The sequence below is a fragment of the Gavialis gangeticus genome, unplaced genomic scaffold (assembly GCF_001723915.1).
Source record: "Gavialis gangeticus isolate Ggan-Ray unplaced genomic scaffold, GavGan_comp1, whole genome shotgun sequence".
Taxonomy (NCBI): domain Eukaryota; kingdom Metazoa; phylum Chordata; order Crocodylia; family Gavialidae; genus Gavialis; species Gavialis gangeticus.
Genome location: NW_017729025.1, coordinates 158992380 through 159017639, shown reverse-complemented (window position 1 = coordinate 159017639; position 25260 = coordinate 158992380). Strand labels below are relative to the sequence as shown.

The following is a 25260-nucleotide window of genomic DNA, read 5'->3' as shown; positions in this document are numbered from 1 at the left end:
GAAACAGAGGTGTGCAGGCCAGATGGAACTTTGCAATCCTATGGGAGGAGAACATCTGGCTGCTTTGTGTTATTTGGGCTTTTTCTGAAAAATTCCAAAGCAAGGTCAGTAAAGGGTAATACTCAAGTTGCTTAGGAGCCTAAACCCCATGTTCAAGAGGGACTAGCTCATTGAAATTGATGGGGTAGGCACTGAACCTGATTAAGTGCTGCTGAAAATTCCACTGGGCTCTGCGTATGTGTAGGAGTCCAAAACCTTTTGAAAATGTGGTCCTCTGCCTAAGTTACTTTTAAAAATGGGAACAAGTTGCTTTCAAAAAAATCTTCCTTTAAGCTCCAAATTGCAATGGCCTTCTTTTGGAGCATCAAAGGAAGAACTCAATATACGCACATATGCAAATGCTTTGAATTTGACTCTGCTGCCTAATTACCGTCATGTGAAAACATGAGCCAGCAATAACTAGAGACAGATGCTAGCAGAAAGACTGATCAGTAGCTATTCAACTGGACTGCCCTCAGGGCTCAAGGTCCTTGTGCCAATCTGAGGGTCTTGCTGCCTGGGAGTTGATTCTTTCACAAGTAGAGCCAAGACACTGAAGCTACAGGAATGATTGATGAAATCTTGACACCAGCACTTGAATCCCGGTGCTGGGTAGTGTTCTAGAACGCTCGGCGCTGCCGTGCAAGGTAATTGTGAGTTTTCTATGACCACTTCATGAAAGTTCTTCCCACAATCTGCAGGGAGGGAGAAACCTCAGCCTGCCCTGCCAGTATCCTGCCTTCTCTTCCCAGTTTCCACACCCCACCCCATAATAAAAAGAGAACAGAAGAGAAGCCAGAGCTATCTGTATATACTTGAACTTCAAAGGACAAAAGAGGTAAATTATTTCCTGTTCATCTAGTTGGGAATTTTCCAGTTTTGCCTTTTCTTTCCTGGTTTAGGTTCACTAATTTGTTATACTGGTTCTGAGTGAATTTAGCAGCATAACTTCCAGGTGTGTCTCTAGGATCAGGGTTGAATCCAAATTTTGCACCTCACTGCGAATTGAAGTTAAGGGGATCATACTAACAAATAATTTTCTCTGTAGGGCATATATGGTTCAATATTTCTGGGCTGGTATACTTTAAACTTTTTTCTTAAAATAGCACATTGATATATATATGGTTTTTAGTAAAGACTGACAGCAATCTCGATTATTAGGGAAGGTACACAATCATGTAAAAAGTGCAAGTATTCTGTCAGCTCCATGAACCACAGCTCCATGAACAACTTAAACAAAGATTGTTGGAATTTGCCAGGCATTGCATAAAGGAAAGCACAGTTCAAACCTACCCCAACCAAATTCCAGAAACAATTCTGCTAATTCCCTCACAAATTCATTTTGGAGATTCAGCATACTATTTACTTAGGACACAAACCTTGAGAAGGAGTCTTTGGGCCTCATTACATGTTAATTTTAGGTGGCTCCTGGAGCTCTTAACCCCTGGATTATCCACACATTAACACCTGAAACTAGATCCAAGCACATTTTAGGCAGCTTAAAGTTACACCACTCCAGGGCAGATTTATCTCTAATCATTGGTGACATGTAGGGGGTGCATGTGGGTGCATGTGTACCCCCTGAGATCAGCCCTGCACCCCCTGGAAATGCCAGCTGCAAAACCATAAGTGCCAGCGGAAGTGCACTTCCGGTTTCACAGCTGATTCAGTGATCGGCAGCTGGGAGACCTGCCCTCAGCAATCTGTGCCCCCCAGACTCAGGAAGCACCAGTCACCCATGACTCAGATCCATGTTACCTAGCTCATGTTTCATTAATGTGTGGCCACTCCCCACAAATGAACTGCCCAAGCTGCAGTCCTTCAGCATATCAGGATGCAGTGTCTCCTCCCCACCCTCCTTTTCTGTGTGGACAAATTTTCTTGAACTCTACTGCCCTAGAGGGTGGTGCTAGCACTAAGCTAACTCCCCCTTCAGCCTCTGGTGATATGACCTTTCCTCTTGCAGGGGTACAACCCTGGCAAGCAGCCTGCAGAACACATACCACCTAGCCAGGTTGCAGGGCACAGATAGGTCTAGGAGTGGGTTTTAGGGGGAAATTTCTTCTTAAATTCCTGGGGGTTTTTTACTTCTTTTTATTTTATCCTTTCATTTCACCATGCTTCCCCAACCCCGATTTCTTTTCTACCTCCCATTTTATTACCCACTCCATCCCATTAACTCTCCACCTCCTAGCTTCATGTTCTTACCCACTCCCCCCAAAACCCATGTCTCTCACACCATCACCTAGAACAGGGATAGAAATCTGTCCTGGCCATGGGCCCTTTAGTGGCAACTCACAGTTACAGCTCCTGGTCTTGCCCCTGCTCACTAGGTCTCAGTGGCAAGGCACAGCTGTGCAGGGTGGGGGCAGTCAGAGAAGGCTGTTAAGTTTAAGGTGTGTCTGCTCCAAACCTGACTAGCACTAACACTTATCAACATTTGAGTAGATCTAAGTTCAAGGTGTAACAAGGCCTTTAGAACACAGTTCTGCTCTGTCTACTGACCACAAGAAATTCTGAAATTAACATTTATGAGCATTTTTTGGGGAGCCACATGAACTGCAGTCGCCACATGATTTTTAATGTACTTAGGAATATCTAGGAGCAACTGTGTTTCCTTGATGCTAGAGAAGCAATAATCCATAAAAAGGTTTGTAGTAAGGAAACTATTGGGGTATAGGCAGAGTGCTACTGGTCTCACATCTTCAAGCACCAAACATGCTTATCTCAAAATTTGCATCCTGATGTAGCATATCGGTGTTGAAAATGTCTTCAAAGAGCTACTAGAACTGTCTAGAGATGTGATAACTGGGTACTCTGAAGAAACAAACATCAAGTCCCTAAAACCAATTATCTTTAGACAAAGAAATTAAAACTCCTAAATGGCCATTTGCAATGTGATACATGTTACCGCACATCTACAAGCCCACTTATAAAGCAGATATTAATTTGTGGTACAACATGACCATGCAGTAGGTCTTTCCAAGATACAGGCAGAATGTTATCTAGTTTCTTTGCATATCCTAGTTTTAGCAGGAAGATTGCAACTGGGCAACCTACACAGTAAATTCATGGTTGCATTGTCTTCAAAAAGGAACAGCCGTATTCTCCTGTGGAACTCCAGAGCTCTCTAGTGAGTCCTTCATATTGCAACAATATGACTTTCTTTTTTATAAAACGAGTGCGCAGTATATACATGATAAGATAGCTTGAGGGGTGTAGGTTGTAGCTGTGTTGGTCTAAGGACATAGGCAGACAAGGTTCTTTGGGTGAATCTGAGATCTTTTCTCATCTAATAAAAGATATCAGATTCACCCAAGGTAGCTTGACAAGTTTGGAGACTGGCATATTGTGTTAAGCCCTAACCCCTTTTAGTTTTTTGAGCTAATTGAGGGAAGAACTATTTCAGCCCACTAAAAGTAGGCTTTTTCTTCTTATGGCATTTCCCTCCATCCACTTCCTTTATAATTTGTCTAACCTTCACATAGAGGAGTGATGAGAAGAGATAAAGCTAAAATCCAGCAAAACTTTACTCCCACAAATAATTCTGACTTACATGATTAGGGTTTACATTATATATTTCTATTGTATAATTTGGTGGAATTTTGTGGAGAGGCAGAGAGAGGAAGAGTACAGCTTTGTTCTTCCTGTGCATTGAAAATCCTTCTGTAGTACAGATTGCCCTGGTGTACTTTAATGCAGTATAGTCTGAAAAGGGAGTGTAAAATATCGTATGGGCTTACCTGTTCAGAGTCTTATCCTTAAATCAGTCTGTACGCAGGAGTCTCACTGAAATCAGAAGAACACAGAATGGATTAGATCCTTATTTCTATAGTCCAGGGGGTTTCAAACTGTGTTTTGTGGAATGCTGGGATTCTGTGAGAGATCATCAGGGATCCCATAAAGAAATTGGGGGTAATGGCAGAGCAGACCAGGAGACAGTGTATCACCACTGCCAGATCAGGTCGCCTGGCTCCATGTCAGGTTGTATGGTCCCCAGAGCCAGGGGTAGGGGTTCTATGGCAGAAGAAGTGATGCAAAATAGTTCTTTCATTTTTGGAAGTTTGAAAACTACTGCCACAGTAGATTTGTATCACTCACAAAGTCAAAGAAAAATGATTTTTTTTTTTTAATGTTCAGTGCTATAAACTAAAACTTAGGATGTTCCTTTTCCTATACCTCATCAAGAAGAACCAAGGATTTTGAAGTTGTAATTTCATCCATGTGGTGAGGGAGGAGAAAAACCAACTCCTTCTTCTGTAAATGTAGTAGCCGAAAGAAGCTAACTGCACTCACTTCCAACTGAGAAACTAGTGGTCCGCTCACTATAACTTCATGCATGGCAAATCCTGGAAATGAGACAAGAGAGCTACTTTAGAGTGTCACGCGATACGTGTCCAGCTACACTTTTAGGCATCTACATTGCTCGATCTCTAGAATTTGTCATAGGTCAAGTACAGCCAGTGAGTATTGTATGCCTTCATGCAGTGTGGTGTGGACAGAAGTGTAGAAGACTGCTGGGGTGCACAATACAATGACCAGTGACAGAGAGCAGGTAAACCTGGGGTCTGCTTTACAGTGAATGATATGACTGGGCAAAGAAACAGATCCCTTTGAAATATCAAAGGAGTCCTGGTTCTGGATACTGGGAAATGCCCTCTCTATCACTTCAAGAGGGACCTCAATAGCAGGATTCAGCTGTCCTGTCCCCATTACTGAGTATTCACATGTAGCAAGACTGATATCCAAGGAAAATCTCAAACAGCTGTGCATTACCTCAGTAATACCATGCTGCTGGCAGCAGCAACCCTAGGGGAGGTACAAAATATGGTTCCTTCAACACAGATCCATTATGCCCACAACTAGCCTTTGGGTGTAGTACAGTTTCAGGGCCAGGTTGAGAATGTTTTTTTGAAACTCTCAAAAGAAAAAGAACTCTTCTTCTTTCAAAGAATATTATTAACACTTCTACTTTCTCTTTAGGCTTTGTAACCAGCTCCCACTATGGGTGACAGAGTTTGGGTGGGAACCTGGAGACCACATCGGCCAAGGATACCAATAGTAGCCCAGTACACTGGTCCAGGACCCAAGTACTCAATACAGGGAACAACAGGTAAAAAGCACAGACAGATACAGAACTCTAGGAAACCTGGTTCATGGTAATAAATTAAACAAAGTTTAGATCAGTTCAGATTATTCATTTTGTGTACACTCTCATGTTTTTTACTTAAATAACTCCACTGCCTTTGGTGTGACAATTAGTATAACTTTTCCCACATAGCAGCTGAATATTAGAATTTTTTTTTATAACCTAGCAGAGAGAACTGAGTGACTCTACTTAGTACACATCTACATAATACTGCAAATAGTGTTTTAATATCAATCATTCTTCTAATTTTCTCTATGACAAATAGATTTTGTTGCTGAGATGGTAAATTTTCATGACAAAAGCACAAGGCTGAATTACACACAAATTTCCACAGAGCAGAGATTGCAAAATGTTAATTTTTGGGAAATTCATAAAGAATATTACTTTTAGGATTAGCTGCATTTTCCACCATCTGTGACTTGCTCCTCAGAGAATTTGAGGCAAGGAAAGCTGTCTGTCTGTGACACCAAGAACTTAAAGATGGTTGTTTGCAAAAGGCAGCTAATATCGGCTCTTCTCTTCTTCTGCCTCATGCTTGTGTAAATTGCAATTGGCTTTTAATACCTTTTTCCTGGTGACTGTCTATGGGACCTGGTGACTGTCTATAAACTCACTGGGTGGGCCAGAAGGGTTTGGGGGAGACACTGTTTCCCCTAGCGCCCCCTGGCATGACAAGGAATAATGGACACAAATTATTGGAGAGCAGGTTTAGATTAGACATCCGTAAGAACTACTTCACAGTCCAGGCGGCTAGGAGCTGGAACCAACTTCCAAGGGAAGTGGTGCTGGCTCCTACCCTGGGGGTCTTTAAGAAGAGGCTGGATGCCTACCTGGCTGGAGTCATCTGAGCCCAGTTTTTCTCCTGCCCAGGGCAGGGGGTCGGACTTGAAGATCTACAAGGTCCCTTCTGACCTGACTTCTATGATTCTAAGGTATCCATCACTGTAGTTTCTAACATAGAACAGAAATATAATTCATTCAGAAGGAATTGTCTAAATCATAGATTCATAGATTCATAGATTAAGTGTCGGAAGGGACCTAGTAGATCTTCTAGCCCGACCCCCCGCCAGGGCGGGAGAACAACAAAAAACCCCAAAAAGAGAAATGGGACTCAAACAAGTCCAGCCAGGTAGGCATCCAGCCTCTTCTTAAAGACCCCCAGGGTAGGGGCCAGCACCACTTCCCTTGGAAGTTGGTTCCAGCTCCTAGCCGCCCTAACCGTGAAGTAGTTTTTGCGGATGTCCAATCTATACCTCCTCTCCATCAGCTTGTGCCCATTACTCCTTGTTATGCCAGCGGGCGCTAGGGGAAACAGCGTCTCCCCCAAACCCCTCTGGTCCCCCCTAGTGAGTCTGTAGACAGTCACCAGGTCCCCCCTCAGCCTTCTCTTCTGTATCAGTTTTTAAAATGTCAGTTACTGCTTCATTAAGTGGCAGTTGCTGCTTTTGGTGTGAAATTACCATGTTAGTAACATAATTGTATCTACAAGTAGCAGAATTCATGATAGGTAACATTCTTATTAGAATGCATTAGAAAGAACCCCGCCCCCCGCCCGAGCTTAGTTATAAGAATTCTTTACATTTACTTCTGGCTAATTTGAAATCTGGTTAATTAATTTCTGGTTAATTTTGACACTGATCACAGATAGCAATTTTCTCAGACTTTGCAGCCCTGTCATTAAGATGGTGTCTTCCTGTCAGAGCTCTAATGCAGATTGTTTAGAGAATTCCTCTTCTGTATGACTGAACAATTTTTTGTGCAGTTTAAATATTTTAGTTCAGTCACTTTGCTTTGAAAGGGACCTTAGGTTTCATCTGTGCTTGGAAAATAACTATCATGGAACATCTATTTTACTATATTTCCAAACCCTTAGTCACTGGTATAAGAACAAAACCGGACAGCTCATTTTTTCATAGAATCATAAAAATCAAGGGCTGGAAGAGACTTCAAAAGATTACTGAGTCCAATCCTCTTGCTCTGGGCAGGAATACTGCTGAGATCAAATGATCCCAGCAAGGTGTCTGTCCAGTCTCCTCTTGAAGACTTCCACCGCTGGGGACTACAGCACCTCCTTGGGAAGTCTAGTCCAGATTCTGGTCACCCTTACCATAAAGAAATTCTTCCTTCCTTACATCCAACCTGAAACTGTCCTCTAACAATTTATGGCCATTGCTCCTTTTCCTCCCCTGGGGCACCCTAATGATCAGTTTTTCTCCTGGATCCTGATATTCGCCTTTACATACTTATAGATGGCCACCAAGTCCCCCCTCAGTCTTCTTGTCCCCAGGCTAAACAGTCTCACATTCCTTAGTCTTTCCTCATAAGGTTTGTCCTCCAGGCCCTTAATCATTTTGTGGCCCTTCTCTAGACCCTTTCAGGACTCTCCATGTCTTTTTTGAAGTTTCGCACCCAGAACTGGACACAGTACTCCAGCTGGGGTCTCACCAGCACCAAGTAGAGGAAGTATCACTTCCTTAGCTCTGCTTGCAGCACATCAACTAATGCATTTCAGGATGCTATTAGCTCTGTTGACTACAGCATCGCACTGGTGGCTCATGTCATCAGCATAACCCTGAGATCCGTTTCAGTCATCGTGCTGGCCAGGACATCTCCTCCTAACCTATATATGTTGGTAGTTACTTCTCCACAAATGACATACTCTGCATTTACCCTTATTGAACTGCATCTGGTTCTGTTCCACCTACCTTTCCAGCTTGCCCAGGTCTGTTTGTATCTGCATCCTATCCCCTAGTTTAACCACTTTTCCCCATAACTTAGTATCATCTACAAACTTGACCACCTTTCCACCTCCTCATCTAAATTGTTAATAAAAATGTTGAACAGCATGGGAACAAGAACCAAACCCTGTGGGACACCACTGGCCACCTCCCACCAAAATGATACAGACCCATCCTCTAACACTCTCTGGGTTTCACCCCCTAGCCAGTTCCCAACCCACCTGATGATGGATTCTGCCAGCCCACAATCCCCCAGTTTTGTTTTGTTTTTATAAGAGCCTCTTGGGGGACTATACTGAAGGCCTTTTTAAAATCCACATATATGACATCAACTGCATCTCCCACATCTAAGCGGTTTGTTACTTGACCATAGAAGATGAGATTGGTCAAACACAACCTGCCCAAACCATATTGGCTATTCTTCAGCATCATGCCTTCTGCCAGTCTCTCACAAATGGACTTTTTGATAATTTTTTTCCAAAATTTTACCCAGTATCAAGGTCAAACTAACTGGTCTATAGTTTTCCGGATTCTCCCTCCTCCCCTTTTTAAAGATTGGCACCACATTGGCCCTTTTCCAGTCTTGTGGGAACTCTCCCAAACACCACAAGTCTTCAAATCCTTCACCAACGATCCTGCAATGACTCCAGCTAATTTCCGCAGCACTCTCAGGTGTAGTACATCCGGTTCTGCTAACTTGAAGACATTCAGCTACTTTAAGTGCTCCCTCACCAGTTCAACACTAATCATTTCTTGGCAACTGCCCCCCTGCATCAATCCAATATCTGACCAGGCAGGTGATCACCATTTGTATGCAGGAACACCAGTGCAAAGTATTCATTAAACAGTTCTACTTTCTCCTGACTGTCTGTTTTTCAGCTGTCCCATCCTATTCTGCAAGGGCCCCACATTTCCCTTTGTCTTCCTCCTGCTCCCTATATACTTAAAGAAGAACTTATTATTGTCCTTGATGTCGGTCACCAACCTGATCTTGGTCACCACCCTTGCCTTCCTTATCATCTCCCTACAAACATGGGCTATACTTGTGTATTCCTCCTTGGTGACTACTCCTTGTTTTCATTGTCCATAGATCTCCTTTTTCTTTTTTAAGCACTCCTTGACTCCAATGGTAAGCCAAGAAGACTTCCTGGCCCCTTTTCCACCTTTCCTGAATAAAGGAATAGACCTTTTCTGCTCTCTGAGGATCATTCCTTTGAGGAATGACCACCCTTCCTGAACTCCCTTCCCCTCCAGTCCCTCTTCCAATAGGGTGTCTCCCACTATTTTCCTAAGCTCATTGAAGTCAGCCTTCCTGAATTCAAGCACCTCTGCCTTGCTGACTGAGTTCCCTGCCCTATGATGGATAATGAATTCTATCATCTCATGATCACTATCTCCCATCCTCAGATCTCCCACCAGGTTGCCCCCTTTGACTAGAACAAAATCCAACAAAGCCTTCCTCATGGTCAACCCTTTCACCTTCTGTACTAAAAAAAGTTCTTCCACTCAGGTCAAAAACCTACATGACCAGTCAGATCTGGCCAAGTGCCCCTCCCAGCAGATGTCAGGGTAACTGAGAGAACTCATAACAACTATGTCCTTTGAATGTGCAGCCGCCATCAGTTCTCTGAAAAATTCCAGATCCAGCTCCTCCTCCTGGTTTAGCAGTCTGTAGTAGACACCTATTGCTGAGTGAAAAATCTGAGATACATATAATCTGAAAAAATGTGTGATATACTGAATATATGTCCTACAAAACAAAAGGAAACACAATGTCCTGAAAAGGAACTTCATGAGGCCAAAGACTCAAATGACTTTAGCACTGTAATACAAAGGGAATTTAAAATGTGACTTGGTCAACACATAGAAAATGTAGTCTTTCTTCCTAGGTTACATGAAGCACAATCCAACCAAAAAGAAAGCCCCTGCTTATAGTATTAGTGGGACAAGGCCACATTGCAAAGAAAGCTGCTCTCCAGGTCCTCGCTACTATGTGGCCTCAATGACCAGAAGGGGGAAGGAAGTTGCCCCAGCTTATACCATATCTGGTCGTCCCATAGTGAAAACAGAGATCACCCCTGGACCAAGTGAGTAGCACATCTCTAGCAGGCTATCCAAAGTGAGGATAGCATATCCATGATCCCCCCCTCTTAACTGATTGGAAACTTTAGAACATCTTTTTAGAATAAAGTATGCATATCCTCAAACAGAAACAGCTCCAATGCTAGGGGATGAAATGTGGGAGGAGTAGCCACATAGGACCATGGGGCAGAGATACAGAAGGAATGGCATGTGGACAGACAGGCTAGAATGCATAACTAGAATGAGGGGGTAATTGGTGGTAGGCACTTGCTGTAGGACGGGGAGGGCAATTATTTTGGGTGGAGGGCCGCTTACTGAGTTTTGGCAAGTTATTGAAGGCCTCATGACAGGGAGCCAGGGGCAGATAAATATTAATTTTCTAAATTTTTAGAGGCCCTGTGGGCTGGATAAAATGGCCTGGTGGGCCATATCTGGTCTGCAGGTCACATTTTGCCCACCCCTGCTGTAGGAGGTAGGAGAAATGGCAATACCAGACCATGAGGACAGGATGCGTGGGAAAAAGCAATACAGTGTGATGGGTCAGATGGAAGCCCTAAAAGTTTGTATGCTGAACCTAAAGACCAAATCATTTGCTTTGCATGCTTTTAAAGGCAAGCCGTCATTACTGTTGCTTTGTTCTACTCTTGTCTAGGTGATTACTCACCAGAGAAGTCAAGAAAACATGTCTATCGATGTGCTCCTATTCACTCCATTTCCTTTAGATCGAAAAGCTTCAGAGTAGACAGCACTCCAGGTAAAAATCCATTAACTAATAAATAAATCTGATGTAGGACTCCTGTTGTTGAAACCTGGCCTGAATGCAGACAGTCCTGAGTCTGATTCCAGAGGAAAGTATTCTGATACAAGATAAAAGCTTCAAAAGGATCCAGTGTTATACCCAGAGCTAAGCGGGATTGTCATCAAGATTAACAGACTAAAATGTGAAACAACTTCATTTACTTAGGTGCATTTGAAAAGAATATGCAAATCCCTTTTCCTTTTAGCCCTGACATGCAGGTCTTATTTTATACTTGGCTGCTTCGCCCACCAGAACTTCTGCTGGCTGACAGCAGGTGTCATAGGAACATGTTCATTGCCATGCTGTTCCAATACGGCAGCCACCAGGATACAAAGCAAGTCCTGGGGAAACACAGCTGCTTAAGGGACTACAGCAGTTCGTATGTATAGGCAGTCCTACACTTTCTGCCTTCTCCTGGCTTCTAGATGGCGGCGGAAGCCTTCATCACAAAGAAAAGTGACTTTACTCCTCCAGAATAGACTGGGTTCTGCCACCAAAGAGTAGCTTTTCGAGCTGTGTGAAATTTCACTGGCTGTTTCATTTTGATGCTATTTCAACTCATTTTGAGCTTGAAACAGAAAAATCAAAATGAAATGAAGGGCTTCGAAACACCTTTGAAACTAAATGAGGGTAGTCGAAACATTTCAGAAGTTTCGCAATGTTTCGAGTTTTGAAGCTGGGTTTGCTTGCAGGGAAACAGAAAGTAAGGCAAGGGAGGGGGCAGAACACAGTGAGGGCACACCTTAACACACGCTAGGAAAGAAGCTCCTGAAGGAGAGGGAAGAAGGGCTCTGTCACAGTTTGGCTGCCTGAGATACTGCTGGTACTACTGTGCGAGTGTTCACTAACTTATTTTATACCTGTTGTCATTTAAGCAGTGGACCGGGCTGAGGCTGTAGGGGAGAAGGAGACCTCATTGGGGCATACTACCATGTCGTGTAGAGGCCCCTTAACATACACATGCAGTCACACGTCATGAGATTTGCTTGTCAGCTGCTTGAGGTGCAGTTTCCCAGAAACCCCTGTGCCTACCTCCTTGAAAGCTGGCAGCCTTAATGCCCTCAGCAGAGGCTACCATACCTGCAGTTTTCACCCCTCTGTGCCTCCACACTTACAAGGGACACAAGTTTTGCTGTCAAGATTTGAGGTGCAGTTTCCCAGAAACCACTGCACTTACCTCCTTCAAAATTGACAGGCTTTATGCTTTCAGAGGGGGCTAGCATCCCTGCTGCTTTAATCTAAATCTGCCCCAAAATGACAAAGTTATAGGCAGTGTTGTGCTTCCCCGTTATAGCTTATGGGTGAACCGCCAAAACAGCGTTGAAATGATGACACAGTTTCGATGAAACAAAATGGAACAGTGCTTTCAAAATGAAATTAAATGAAACTCGAAACAAAACATTGTTCTATCAAAACGGTGAAACGGAAGTCGAAATGGTGCTGTTTCGCACAGCCCTAGTAGCTTTGATTGCAGACCCTGACAAACCATGGGGCCATCTGAGCAGTCAGTGTTAAACCAAACCACTGAGTACCTAGGTGAATGGTGGCAAATGCGCACTAGTTCAGAAGAAAATCCTGCAATACTCTAATTAACATTTGCACAGTCCAGAATGGGGAAACAATGTTTGTGTTTGATATTTGCTAAGTTCATGCATATATAAATGATAAATCCAGTGCAGGCTGAAAACAGGGAAAACAAAACCATAAATAAATAAATAAATAAATAAATAAATAAATAAAACAAGCACACTGGTCATGGAAAGATATACATGTGAACTGCTCCAAATTCTCCTTCAGAGCACTTCAGGTAGATGTGAAGCCCCCAACGCTGTCCTCCCACTAGACCACTTAAAAAAACACTGCAAACATGCAAGAGCCTGCTCTTCAGTCAGCTGGGTGCGACAGAGGGTTGCTTGGCTCTGCGACTTCACTCCCCACCCACCCAGGGAGCAAGGGGCTGGAACTGGAATAGACAGTTAATGTTCTTCTGTGCTCTCAGCTTCTGGTCTCCTGGTCCCAGAGCCTGAGAGCCAGGCAAGAAATTACTCTGCTCATACTCAGAATATGTGGCGCTCAGACTCCCAAGACCACCAAAAATGGCTGAGAGCACAGAAGAGCAGGTGATGCGAGAAAATATGGAGAAGTCAATGGGAGTCCTGTGACAAATACACAATACTTTGAAAAACACTCCTTTCTGTGTGTATTGTTTAACAAGGCAAGTATCTCGTATGAAATAACAAAAATAAGAAAGAAAAACTATATTGTGATAGTGCCCCCAGCCCATCATAGAGTAGGGACTTCTTGTAACTTGGCCTAGACAAACGCAGGATGTGATGACAATGCTGTTCCCCAATAGCTTACTTTTTAAGTGCATGAGCAGAGCAGGGGGATTATCAAACATGTTGATAATTTAAGACATGGCAATTAGCATAAGGATAGGCTACTACAGGCCTTGAAGGCCAAGAGAACTCATCTGTGCTTGTGGCATCAGATAAGGCAGGATCAGAATACTGATGCAAAGGACAAAGCAGTCATTTGAAAAGAAAGAAAGTCCATTTTGCTGCTGTAAAACATGCTAAGTGAAGCACCCCACAGCCTCAGAAAAATGAAGATAGGTCCTGTCCACAAAGGCTAAAAAACAGATTATATGATAGTCCCATGAGGCTACTACAGTATTACAAATTGGTGCCCCAACATAGTTGGAATTGATTTCTCCCCAGCCTCAGTTTGAAAATGTCTTCCCTGTCTAGATGTGCTATCTAATCCTTGAACAATCATGCTGAATGTAATAATTGTTACTGTTCTGTCCTGCCAGGTCCTGCCAGATATACAGTCCCTAAAGTGTTGGGCCCCAAAACAGTGGACAAAACAGCTAGTCCTTGCTATTCCATGAAATGGAAAAGTAACATAGGTTATTTTTATGAGGATCGCCATAAGGTAGGCTGCCTTTTCACCTCCTTTCCAAGTATTCTTATCAGTAACCAGAGGCCCCCTCCAAAACTGAAGGGCTCCAAATATTGCTGGGTCCTTTCTCAATATACAAATACAAGCAGATCCAAGCACTCAGCTTGCACATGGACAGTGGTATCTAGAGTCCTACTTACTGCGCCATCATCAAGACAGGGCGCTTCTGTACTTGCAGCATCTACCTATCCAAAGGACATGGCTCAAATACCATCAAAATCAATGAGACTCCCAAAGTCTTCAAATTAGACCTAGTCTTTCTACCAACCCTAATCATAAAATTATAAAAAAGTAGGGATGGAAGGAACCTCAAAAGATCATCTATGCTAACCCCCTGTTCAAGGCAGGATGACCCCTGACTAAATAACCCAATCAAATGTTTGTCTAACCCACTTCTGAAAACTTCTAAGAGTAGAAATTCCACAAACTCCTGAAGTAGTCTGTTCCAATGCTCAAGCACCCTCACTGTGAGCAAGTTCTTTCTAATATCCAATCTACATTCTTCCGCTGCAATTTAAGAATGCTACTCCTTGTCCTGTCCCCTGCAGTCACAATGAATAGTCTACCTGTACCCTCTTTATAAATCACCCCTCAGGTATATGAAGACTGTTATCAAATCTCCCCTCAGTCTTCTCTTCTCCAGACTAAATAATCCCAATTCTCTCCGTCTTTCCTCAGAAATCATACTTTCCAAGTGTCTAATAATTTCTGGCACTGGGAAGGAATGGTATGGAAATGGGAATGGGATGGTACTGGTAAGAGTTCAATTTTCTGGACTTCATTGTGGAGTTGGTTCATAACTTGGTGAAGGGCAACTTTCAGTTCCATAAGGTGCAGGATACAGCTAAGGGATCACCTATCTTGGATTTTGTCCTGATCAATAGGGAAGAACTGGTAGAAAATGTGACAGTGGTAGGTAGCTTGGGAAGAAGCAATAATAAAATGATAAAATTACAGTAGGTGTGCAAACATGGTTCACAAGCTTAGACAAGTCGGTGTCCTAAAATCAAAATACAGACAACTCAGTGTCTTAAAATGAGTCTTGGACAACTCGGTGTCCTGAAATCGAAGTCTGACTTTATTAGTACAACAAGTATTATCTCAGCAGTTTCTATATTCAGAGAGAAAAAAAAAACATTCAGTACAACAATCTCGCCCAATCCCAGATGTTACTTTGCTCAGGCAGAAAAGATGGCCACTCAGTTCCTGGAAACAAAGGGCACATCATGGGCTGGGAGGGTCCAGGCAGGTGTTGAAGGCTGGATTTCTGACGTATGATGATGAACTTTTTTGCTCCCTGCTTTTATGCTTTTCTTCAACTTCACTTCTTTGATGACTCTCTGCTTTTGGATTGGTCTCTTTGTAGTCAGCATATTATCCATCTTTTATCCCGTCAGCATATTCCTTTGTGTAACAGATCCATTACAAGCACACCTCTTAAATTTGGCCTTTTTCCGGTGTCTTACTTTGGGCATTGTCCATTGGTCTTCCTTATCACCTTTCATTAATATATCCAATTCTTTCATCCCTCTGATTCAGCTGGTTAGTGCCAAGTTCAGTTAATTGAAGCTAGTAACAAGGCCATTTCTATGCTATGTTAAAAGAACTTCTCACAGTGATAAAAAAAAGAAAAGACATAATGAGCACCTATGAGCTCTACAAAAACAACTCAAAGCCAGCTAATAATAAAAAACAAAAAGTTAATAAGGACAAAACTTAAGCAATGATTCAATAAGGCTAAAACATAAACAATACTATAAGCAGGTGCAACTTCAAAGCATTAAACATAACAAGCTACCCTAACAGCTGGGAACAGATTTCAAAACATTTAATGGAAACTTCTGAAGGAGATGCAAACTATAAAAAGAAAAAACTTGCTCTTCAGGCAAATTGTTAACTTTGCTTCCATGTTATGATAACATTTTCCTATCAAGCTTGATGCAATTCTCACGGGAGGCTGGGGATCCTCAATGTTGATGTTTTCATCTGAAAGATTTCATTGACTCTTTTACAGACACCAGGTCCTGCTGCATATAACAGGCCAAAGCTCAATGCATACAAACACAGAGCACCTGAGTACAGTATGAGTTCACCAAGCAGGCCTCCAGGAGATAGAACTTTGCATCCTGGACCTGCAGCCTACAATATAGGAAAGGTAAGACAAAAAAGCCCTTGTTTCCCTTTTCCTCCTTTCAGCAGCTGGCCTTTATTGTCTCAGCATCTCCTTCAGTAGTTTTTGTGAACTAGGGTTAGTAGCTAAATTTACAGGACTAACAATTAGGCCTGTGTAAGTTGGCAGCGATCCAATCCAGCTTTGCGTGGCCGTGATTCGATCCGGAGTTCTGGACCGGGTTTCCGCCTCAATCCCGCCAAAGCTTTGGAGCCGCCTCAGAGATCCAGCCATAGGGTGTAATGGGGAATCAATTAAATATCTGTAACTTTGTTTTTTGTCCAATTTAGATGAAACTTGCTGAGATGGAAGCCTCTGCTGAGAGCATGAAGCCTGCCAAGTTTCAAGTTCAGCGCAGTGGTTTGGGAGGAACTGTACCCCAAATTCTTGAAAGCCAAACTCATGTCAGGGCTGTGTGTTACAGCACAGGGGGGTGAAAATTGCAGGGCTGGTAGCTCTTACTGAGGCCACAAAGCCTGCCATGTTTCAAGGAGATCAGTGCAGGAATTTGGGGGGAACTGCACCTCAAGCTGTGGACAAGCAAAACTCATGCCATGGGTGACCCTGCGTGTGTTCAGGCGCAGCGGGGTGACAGCTGCAGGGATGGTGGCCCCTGCTGTGACGCCTGCCAGCTGTTGAGGAGATCGGTGCAGGGGGGGGTCTGGGGCCCTGCACCCCTGGCTGCTGACAGGCAAAACTGGTGCCAAGACTGTGTGGGTCTTGGGGCAGTTGATCGTCTGTATTGAGTCTTTCCTCTCCTTAGCCTGGTTTTGTAGGTGCTAATTGATGCTCATTAAGTTGCTGTGTAGTAGCCAGGTCCTGTGTATTGAGCTGGTTCCTGAGTCCCAGGTCCCCGAGTGAATCATGATTGATCGATTGGCAACTGGGAACACAGCAGCTAGCAGCCAGGCCTGCAGCAGTGTCTCGCCTCCCCGCCCAAGACAGACACAGTCAGTCCCACAGCACCCATGGCACCAGTTTTGCTTGTCCGCAGCTTGAGGGGCAGTTCCCCCCAAACCCCTGCACTGATCTTCTTGAAACTTGGCAGGCTTTGTGGCCTCAGTAAGTGCTACCGCCCCTGTAGTTTTGACTCCCCTGTGGTGTAACACATCAACATGACAGGAGTTTTGCTTTCATAGAATCATAGAATCATAGAAGTAGAGTCGGAAGGGACCTTGTGGATCTTCAAGTCCGACCCCCTGCCTGGGCGGGAGAAAAGACTGGACTCAAATGAGTCCAGCCAGGTAGTCATCAAGAATTTGGGATGCTGTTGCCCCCAAACCCCTGCACCAATCTTCTTGAAACTTGGCAGGCTTCATCCTCTCTGCCATGTCTACCACCCCTCAAAATTTCATCCAAATGGGACAAAAAACAAGAAAGGTATATGTATTTTATTGTTTCCCCATATACCCTACGGCCGGATCTTGGAGGTGGCTCTGAGGCGGCGGGAAGCCGGACGCGGCAGCGCTTGAACCGGATGTGCTGCTCGGACCCTGGAGCTTCTCCGGATCCGAAGCTCTGGCCGGAGCCTTGCACAGCACTATTAACAGTCCTGGCAGCAGGATTTACTTTACTTGCATTAAGTCTTTAATTTCAGCCATTATGAGTCATGGCTTTTTCCATTGGCCTCTGGTATATATATTTAAAAAAAAAATCAGATTCCAGTAAACAACGACTATATCTTCAATGTATAGATTCATGATTTAAAGGAAGAATTGGCAGATGGGACTGTGATCTTGGAAGTACTACTGTTAGTATTACACAGGGCTGGTGCAGGAGAAGCCATGTTTGAAAGCTAAGCAAACTCCATGCATGAATAAGGCATTAAAACAGATGAATTTCACAGAAAGACACCCATAAGAGAAAGTTCCTTTATTAAGTATACATGTGCATATATATCCATTCCAACACCATCTCTTATTCCAACAGCATAGACATAAGAGAGATTTCTATCATACTCTAATATCTGAACCTAAGAGAAAACACCTATGCAAACACATAGGTTGTATCTGTGCATCTGAGAACCACGAAGTTTAAAGGAAAAGCCGCAATTAAAATGTACTTACAGTCTTATTGTATGAGCAGTATCAAAAAAGTGCAATTACCTTCAGTGTATTGATATTTTTTTAAAACAAATAAGGTTTGCTTCTACATATAGTAGCAAACTTAGGTGTAAATAGCTCAAAGGGACATCTATAAAAGAGGCACAAAACTTTTTCCTCCAGCTACTGTAATATATGGTGAATATGCAGCCACTGTTTCATAGTATGATATTTACCTCTAGGCTATGAAGAAATTGTAAGAAATCAAATTAAATGTACTATTGTAGTCTCTGAAAGATATTTTATAACTCATTGAAAAGGCTGTATCATAAATTACCAGCTTAGTAGGTAGAGTTAAATGAAAGCAGCAAGGAATATACTATGCTACATAGGATGCAAAGGTGAAATTATGTATGCGAATTTAATGTGAAGGATCACTATCATCTAGATAAATACTTTTATATTTTGTCATATAACTGATGCAAGTACTGGTGCATACAGGAGCAGTGTTGTTACTTTATTTTTTCAGAGTGCCAGCCTCAAAAGTTAAACAGCACCAGGTCATGCCATCTAACTAAGAAATGTTGCAACTTTTCATTCAAATTGCAGAGCAGCTGCTGTACTTCATTGTTCCTGTCTTCTCTGCCCCCACTTATACTTACAGCTCCAAGCTTCTTTTTTACTGATAGCTTTTTTACTGATATATAGTGAGCATGAGGTGCAGTAAGTAGCAGGGATTCTTCAGACCTGGTACTTGACTACAGAGAGTACAGGGTATGGCAACTAGCAAGAAGTGAGGGTAATTAATGAAGAATACTCCAATTAATTTCATTTACTTTTCTTCTTCCAGGTGACACTGAAGAAATCCATGTCTTCTGGGATCACCTTTGGAATCCGGCATTCTGAGTACACAGTGCCTTTAATTATGGAAATCTATTGACCTTCCTGCAAAGCTGTCTTACAAGAACTAAATTTATTTTCCCATATCATGTTGCTTTATGTTTGAAAGCTGCCAGATTTTATATAGCTCCTCTTAACTTTAGAAGCAGCCATTTCTCCAACTTGTAACAAAAGATGTGCATCCGTATTCAGAAAATTATCATGTGTAGTAGTATAATTTGCTCCCTTCTATAAAAGAATCTTCCATGTCCCCAGTCTCCGCAATGAAGAAAGCATACTGAAGCTAAGATCATTGGCATCTGTGTAGATCGTGCTGCCTTCATCAGTACAGTACTACCACTCCACAGCACCGGGGTCCAGCTATTCTTTAGATTCTGGACTTCCACAAAATTGCCTGTGTAAAAATCTCATTCCATTTCCTACTAATAAGACAGTTAGGTGAGTTTAGTCCTCTGATGGCCCTAGCTTCGTGCCATTGATCCATATGTGTGTGTGTGTGTATGTTTAATCACAGTATTAGGATTTAAAAAAAATAAACCAGGAAGTGAATCTGAATTTAACACTTTGAAGTTATTGACCACCGATTTGCCTTTAGATGGAGCTATATGCTAAGGTTTTAAATAGACACAGCCTGAAGTATTAAAACAAATTCTCATGTACGCTACAGTTATACAGACTTTTCATCAGTCTTCCTCAATTCACATGTTCTTCATTTATCTTGGATAGTAGGAGAAAATAAATGAACTAGTTTATAGTTTCTGGTTTTCATGCCTCTGCAAAATATTACATTATTAGAGCTGCTGGCAAATGCAGAAATCCCTAACAAAAAACATTGGGTTTCCATTGGAATGTGTGAAATAAAAGGAAGCTTTGTGCTTTGTGCCTGGGCTGTTTTCTTTGCGCAGAAGAAGCACTGTTCTCCCTCTCACCACTGCCATGTGTATTCACTAGCCAAGGACATACAAGGTCCACATACAGACCAACCACAACCAGAAATCATATTCAGAAAGCACAGGAGCTACTTCCTTTGCATGTTCCTAGTGGAGCACATAGGAGGTGAAGGATTAGACACAACCAAGCCTTTTCATGCTGCTATTTTGCACAGGATGGATACAGCTGGGAAAGGAAGTTACTTCTAGTGAAGTACTGTAAAAATGGACAAGTTCCTTCTGAATAATGGGGAAAAGTTCTGCCTTCTAAGACACCATTCTTCCCTAAGCTTCCCCCAGAAAGAGTGCAACTTTGCACCTTCCTTTAATAACTGGGCAGTGATTACATGTCACAAAAACATGCAAAGACTTAATGCATTTCTTGTGGAGGAGCTGTTGGCTCTGCTTAACCAAGCTGGAAACACAAATAACTTTCCCAACTACTGTTCTGTTATTTTTTTTTATGTATTCTTTCAAGACAAAATTAATAAGAAGGCAATGATAGGGAGGGTAGCAGTTGAATGTCAGCAGTTTTGGATCCTTAACTAGTCTGTATGGGGGATAGAACTTCAGATTGATGCAAGGATAGTTATTAATGAATTATACTTTATTGCTATAATACTAGGATATTACGAAATTGCCTGCATCTTTACTGAATTAAGAAAATACATACTTTTTATATTTGTCAGTTCTTGGAGACCAATACCTGCTTGGGTTCTTGCTTGCTCATTTTGTTAAGTAATATGTAATAAAAAAATGAAAGCAACCCCCCTGTCCCTGATTTCTCTCACTCAGGAACAGGTCTCACATGTCAAGAAGAACATAAACATATTTATTACTAAAAAGTGTGTTTATACTCAAAGAGCACTTACAATTTCCTTTCTGTCTGAAAATATTTATGGCATTTCTTTTATGCTATATTTTGAAAGATGTATTCAAGCATTAATTATGGAGGTTTATGTTTTGTATAGAATATTTAATGGACCTTTTTCATTAAAAGCTGTACACGCTATAAGTTTTAAATATGAGGATATTTGTCAGAGGAACAGAAGTCCAGTAAGACTGTCTCATCAAGAAAATCAAAGCACATCTTTGCATGAAGTTGAAGCCTGGTATAGAGTTCCCTCAAAGCAAGTTTTTGTCAGAATCTAAAATACATCATCAAGAAAAAAAGGTGTGTCAACTTCTCCCTTTCCAAAGGGAAGAAAATGCATCAGGTTAGATGTTCTACAAAATTCTTATTTTAAAGTGATTTTTATGAAGACTCCGAAGTATTCATCCTTGAAGTTTAAAGAAAAACATTGGTGGGTGGAAAATATTTTATAGTAGGCTTTTTCAACAGCTAAATGAGCACTTGTCATTGAAGGCAAAATATCATGTAATCCTTTAAATGCTTCAGGGGACATTGATATCTTGAAGGAAGCTTCTTTGCATATACAGTAAAAGCTGTGTTAACTGGCATGAGTGAGGAACACGCTGTGCTGGTTATATAAAAATCCCAGTTATCAGAGGCAGGGGTTTTTGGCCAGACGCAGCAGTGCAGGGTGGTGGGTGGCGGCAGCAGCCACGTGCAAGCTCCCCCACCATGTCTGAATAATAGAAATGACAGTTACTAAAATGCCAGTTAACACAGGTTTTACTGTATTTTGGACCTCAAAGTAAGCCTCACATCCAGGGATGGGCAAAATGTGGCTTGTGGGTCGGATGCGGCCTGCCAGGCCATTCTATCTGGGCTGCGGGGCCCCTAAAAAATTTAGAAAATTAATAGTTACCTGCCCCTGGCTGCTTGTCATGCGGCCCTTGATGGCTTGCCAAAACTCAGTAAGTGGCCCTCCACCTGAAATAATTGCCTGCCCCTGCTCATATCCCTAATTCCCTAATGGGGCCTTCTTATGTGAATAGGACTTTCCTAGAAAGGTCATTTGATGCTATGAACACTTGCTGCTTTAAGAAGCTGGACATGTTTAAAATATTCATAGACAACGTCCAAGCAACTTCAGATATGCCTACACTGTGCTGGGTGTATCCAGGAAGGGACGCTCCCCAAAACATTTCACCTTTTACTCACATACAACAAAACATGGAGCAGCTTCACTGCTGCATTTCCAGGGTCATCCCCTATGGCTGCCTAACAGACCTCTGTCTAGTGTGCTTAAGACCAGCCACATGGGATGTCTTTAGGGTGGCTTTATTACCACATTTCTGGGTTTAGCCTGTGAGAGCAAGGACACTTCTTTCTGGATAGGCCAGGGACATGGCATAGATATACCCTTCCTTATCACATTCAGGATGGCACCACTCCTGAGATATCTGAGAACAAGAGAAAAGACTTGTCTTAGATGACTGTTTGACTTTAAATAAACTAATTTCAAAATGGGAAGATTTATACAGGCAAAGAAGGGTGCCTGGACCCTTTTGAAGCATGACTTTGACTTCTCTTGAGTCTTAGTGGAACTTAAGGAGGGAGGGAACATTGAATAATAAACAGAACAAGTTTAAACTAAAGTTAGCTTTAGGGATGCTCTAAAAAGTTCTTGTCATCAGTGGGGAGGGGGGTGAGTTTACAAACCCATTGCATATACATTAACAGATTACACATTCATGAGTGTTATGAATCAGGGTGTAGGTCTGACCTAATGGTTAATATCCTGGTCACTAAGTGGGAGAGCAGGGCCGTGAAGCATCAGGATGAGAATTCAGAGCCAGAAACCTCAGTCCAATACTGTGCTGGAAGCCAGAACCAGGAGGTCCAAGGTAAGGGTGAGGGCTGAAAGCCTGACTAGGAACTAGGCTGGAGACAAGACTGGGGGCTTGCACAGTGCCAGGCAGGAAATGGAGCCAAAGTGAGAATAGGAACCAGAACTGGAGCTAGGAGGGATGGGGGCTCAAGACTTGAAGCAGGAAGCAAGGGCAAGAAAAGGGGACGGGAGCAGAGAGATGATGCTACAAGCCAGGCACAGCTCTAGGTTTGTGAAGAGTCAAGAACCAACAGCTTTCTGGGGGACTGGGCTTGTATCTTAATGTTTAGCCACCTGCAGGCAATAGGGCAGTCAGGCCCAGCTTGACCAAATCAAGACTCAGTCAGCTCCAGCAAAGCCTTAAGCTTAGAGTTGACCCTTAGCTTAACAATGAACTCAAGACACTGCCTAGCCTGAGCCTCAAAGATGCTAACCCAATGAAAGGCACAAGAGTCATATTTTATCCACAATGGCCTGAAAGACTTTTTCCTTCTTCCATGAAATAATAAGAGGGGGAAAATAAAAATGTGTTTGAATCAAGCAAGACACCATACTTTGCTTCTCTCCCACCACTTTGCAGCACTAATTATAGCTTGTCTTGTTCATCTCTGAAAGCAAACACTTTGATAACAGTACTAAAAGCAGACATGACAGTCCTGAGAAGCACTCCTCATAACTGGATAGCTATAACTGCACCAAGTTTTCAACAGACATCAGCGAGAAACTCTGCAACGCCAAAGCTGGAGTGGAATTATAATTTAAGAAACCAACAGTTTCGCTTATTATATGCCAGATGGTTCAGATGATGTATTCCTGGAGACATAAGTGAAACCGTGTCAACAGAAAGAAACATTACAATTAAACACTAATTAATTTATTTGTCAAGAAAGCTACCTGAAGATCTTTTGAGTAGCAGACTTAAATACTTCCAATTTAATGAGGCTTGGTTAAGACGACACCCCTTTTCCCATGTATATTATGGAGATCCAAAACCCTTGGGTTTTTGGCATGCCATGCCAAGCCCCAATATTCTAAGCTAGGCTTTCATGGGAGCCCTGGGGAAGTATGTGAGGACAGGTGAGTTGGTATGGCCAAAATGTGTTTTTAGTTTTGGGGCAGCTGAGACCATTCATGTCCCGCCAGGGAAGAAGGCCTCAGGCCTTTGGGCTTGCAGCATCAGGCTGGCAGATAAAAGGGAGAGAAGATAAAAATGAAAGCAGATATAAAGGAACGACCTTTCGATGGAATTCTTTACCCATCTATAAACTTTCATTTGCCCTGAGACAGGGCTTGTTCTTTATCTGGGGAATAAGATAGATTTGTTCCATTCAAGAGAAAAACCCATTCTCTAAGTACAATTTCTTGTTAAAAAGCTTTCCACAAAAGGCACAGAGACAGGTCATACCTGAAGTAGCCATTGTTTAATTTTATTTTCCTTTAGTAATAGGAAACGGTTGTGGTTATTTGTAATGATTTTGCTGGTCTTTCAGCATCCTGCCCCTTCATTCGTAAATAAAAAACATCACATAATAGGAGAAATCATGAATTGGAATTTAAAGTAAGAGAGAAGCAATAACATTTTGTTACATGTTCCTGACCACCTCCTTTAATGACTTCTGAACAAGAAGGTGCTGGATAAGCAAAATGATCTTTCAGAAGGCCATACAGGACAACTGTTCTTCCTCCTGGTGTCCTCTTATATGCAGAACCTGCCAAGGTATATCTTATTACCAGGGATCCTGTTTTTTGCTGTTTAACAAAAAACCCACAAATTCTAATTTAAAAAATTTGCTAATTATCTTATTAAAAAAAATCCCAAATCTGCATTTTTAATTTTAAAGCAATTTGGAAGCCTACCAGTGCCTCAATCAGTATAATAAAATAAATTCTAAATACCTATATATTTTAGTGTTTAATTTTGGGTTTATATCATGGAATATTAGAGTTCACCCCGCCCCCTTCGCTCACTGGGATGGAGGTCATTGTGGCTGTCCCTCACCACTGCTTTGTGGCACTGAGCAGCCCTGGCACGCGAGTGTCCTGACCATGCCATCATCTCTCACTCCTAAGCCACAGCCCCTCAGCTCTGCTGGTACCCTTCGCTCGCGACACACAGGGCTTTGGCCCTGCCGCTGCCCCTCACTCCCCACCCACAGCCCTAACTCCCCTGCCAGTGCCCCTCTCACAGCCTGCAGCCCCGTCCCCCCAGATGGGGTCCCCAGCTGCCAGGGCTATGGAGCGGGGGAAGAGATGTGAGCTGCCTACTGCAGGCTTAGGGCTCCCTGCCCTGCTACCTTTCCCCCACAGGCTGCCATGGTGGGCAAGACCCTGTGCAGTAGGGCAGAGAGGGGCAGGGAGGCTCAATGCTGCCACTGGGACCCCTACACCGCCATGGCGAGGTGCTCCTTGCCCACCTGGCAGCAGCAGGGGCACAACTCCACATTGCCACCTCCAATACTACTGGGTCAGCAGGGAACATCTTGCCATGGCACTACAGGTCTCCCCACCGCCCCTGGATGAGCCACCTGTGGCTCCGTCCTGCACCCCAACTGCAGCCACACATTCCCGTCCTGCTGGGTCCCAAGCCCCATGCACCACTCTGGCTGGGCAGTGACCCAGTGCCAGCCCTGCCTAATTCCCTCCCTCCTTCGCTATGGGAGCCTCAATTCCCCCTGCCCCACACCAGACTTACCTAGGAGGAAGCTGTGGG

At 43.0% G+C, this 25260-nt stretch overlaps 1 protein-coding gene across 1 annotated transcript; it reads left to right on the top strand.

The window, feature by feature from the left end:
* The first annotated feature begins 5035 nt into the window (after positions 1-5035).
* ODF3 (outer dense fiber of sperm tails 3) lies at positions 5036-15212 on the top strand. Its single transcript, XM_019519994.1, has 5 exons — positions 5036-5152; positions 9816-10013; positions 10661-10762; positions 13623-13744; positions 15189-15212. The coding sequence occupies exons 1-5, from the start codon at positions 5044-5046 to the stop codon at positions 15210-15212; spliced, it is 555 nt and encodes a 184-aa protein (XP_019375539.1). The 5' UTR covers positions 5036-5043.
* The last annotated feature ends 10048 nt before the right edge of the window (positions 15213-25260 follow it).

What these genes read in the sequence shown, in the direction of transcription:
- ODF3 (XM_019519994.1), top strand. Translation starts at nt 5,044, where the DNA reads ATGGGTGACAGAGTTTGGGTGGGAACCTGGAGACCACATCGGCCAAGG. An exon ending in AGAGATCACCCCTGGACCAA is followed by an intron (nt 10,014 to 10,660) that starts GTGAGTAGCACA and finishes ACTCTTGTCTAG; the next exon opens with GTGATTACTCACCAGAGAAG. An exon ending in TTTATGAGGATCGCCATAAG is followed by an intron (nt 13,745 to 15,188) that starts GTAGGCTGCCTT and finishes TTTGTGTAACAG; the next exon opens with ATCCATTACAAGCACACCTC.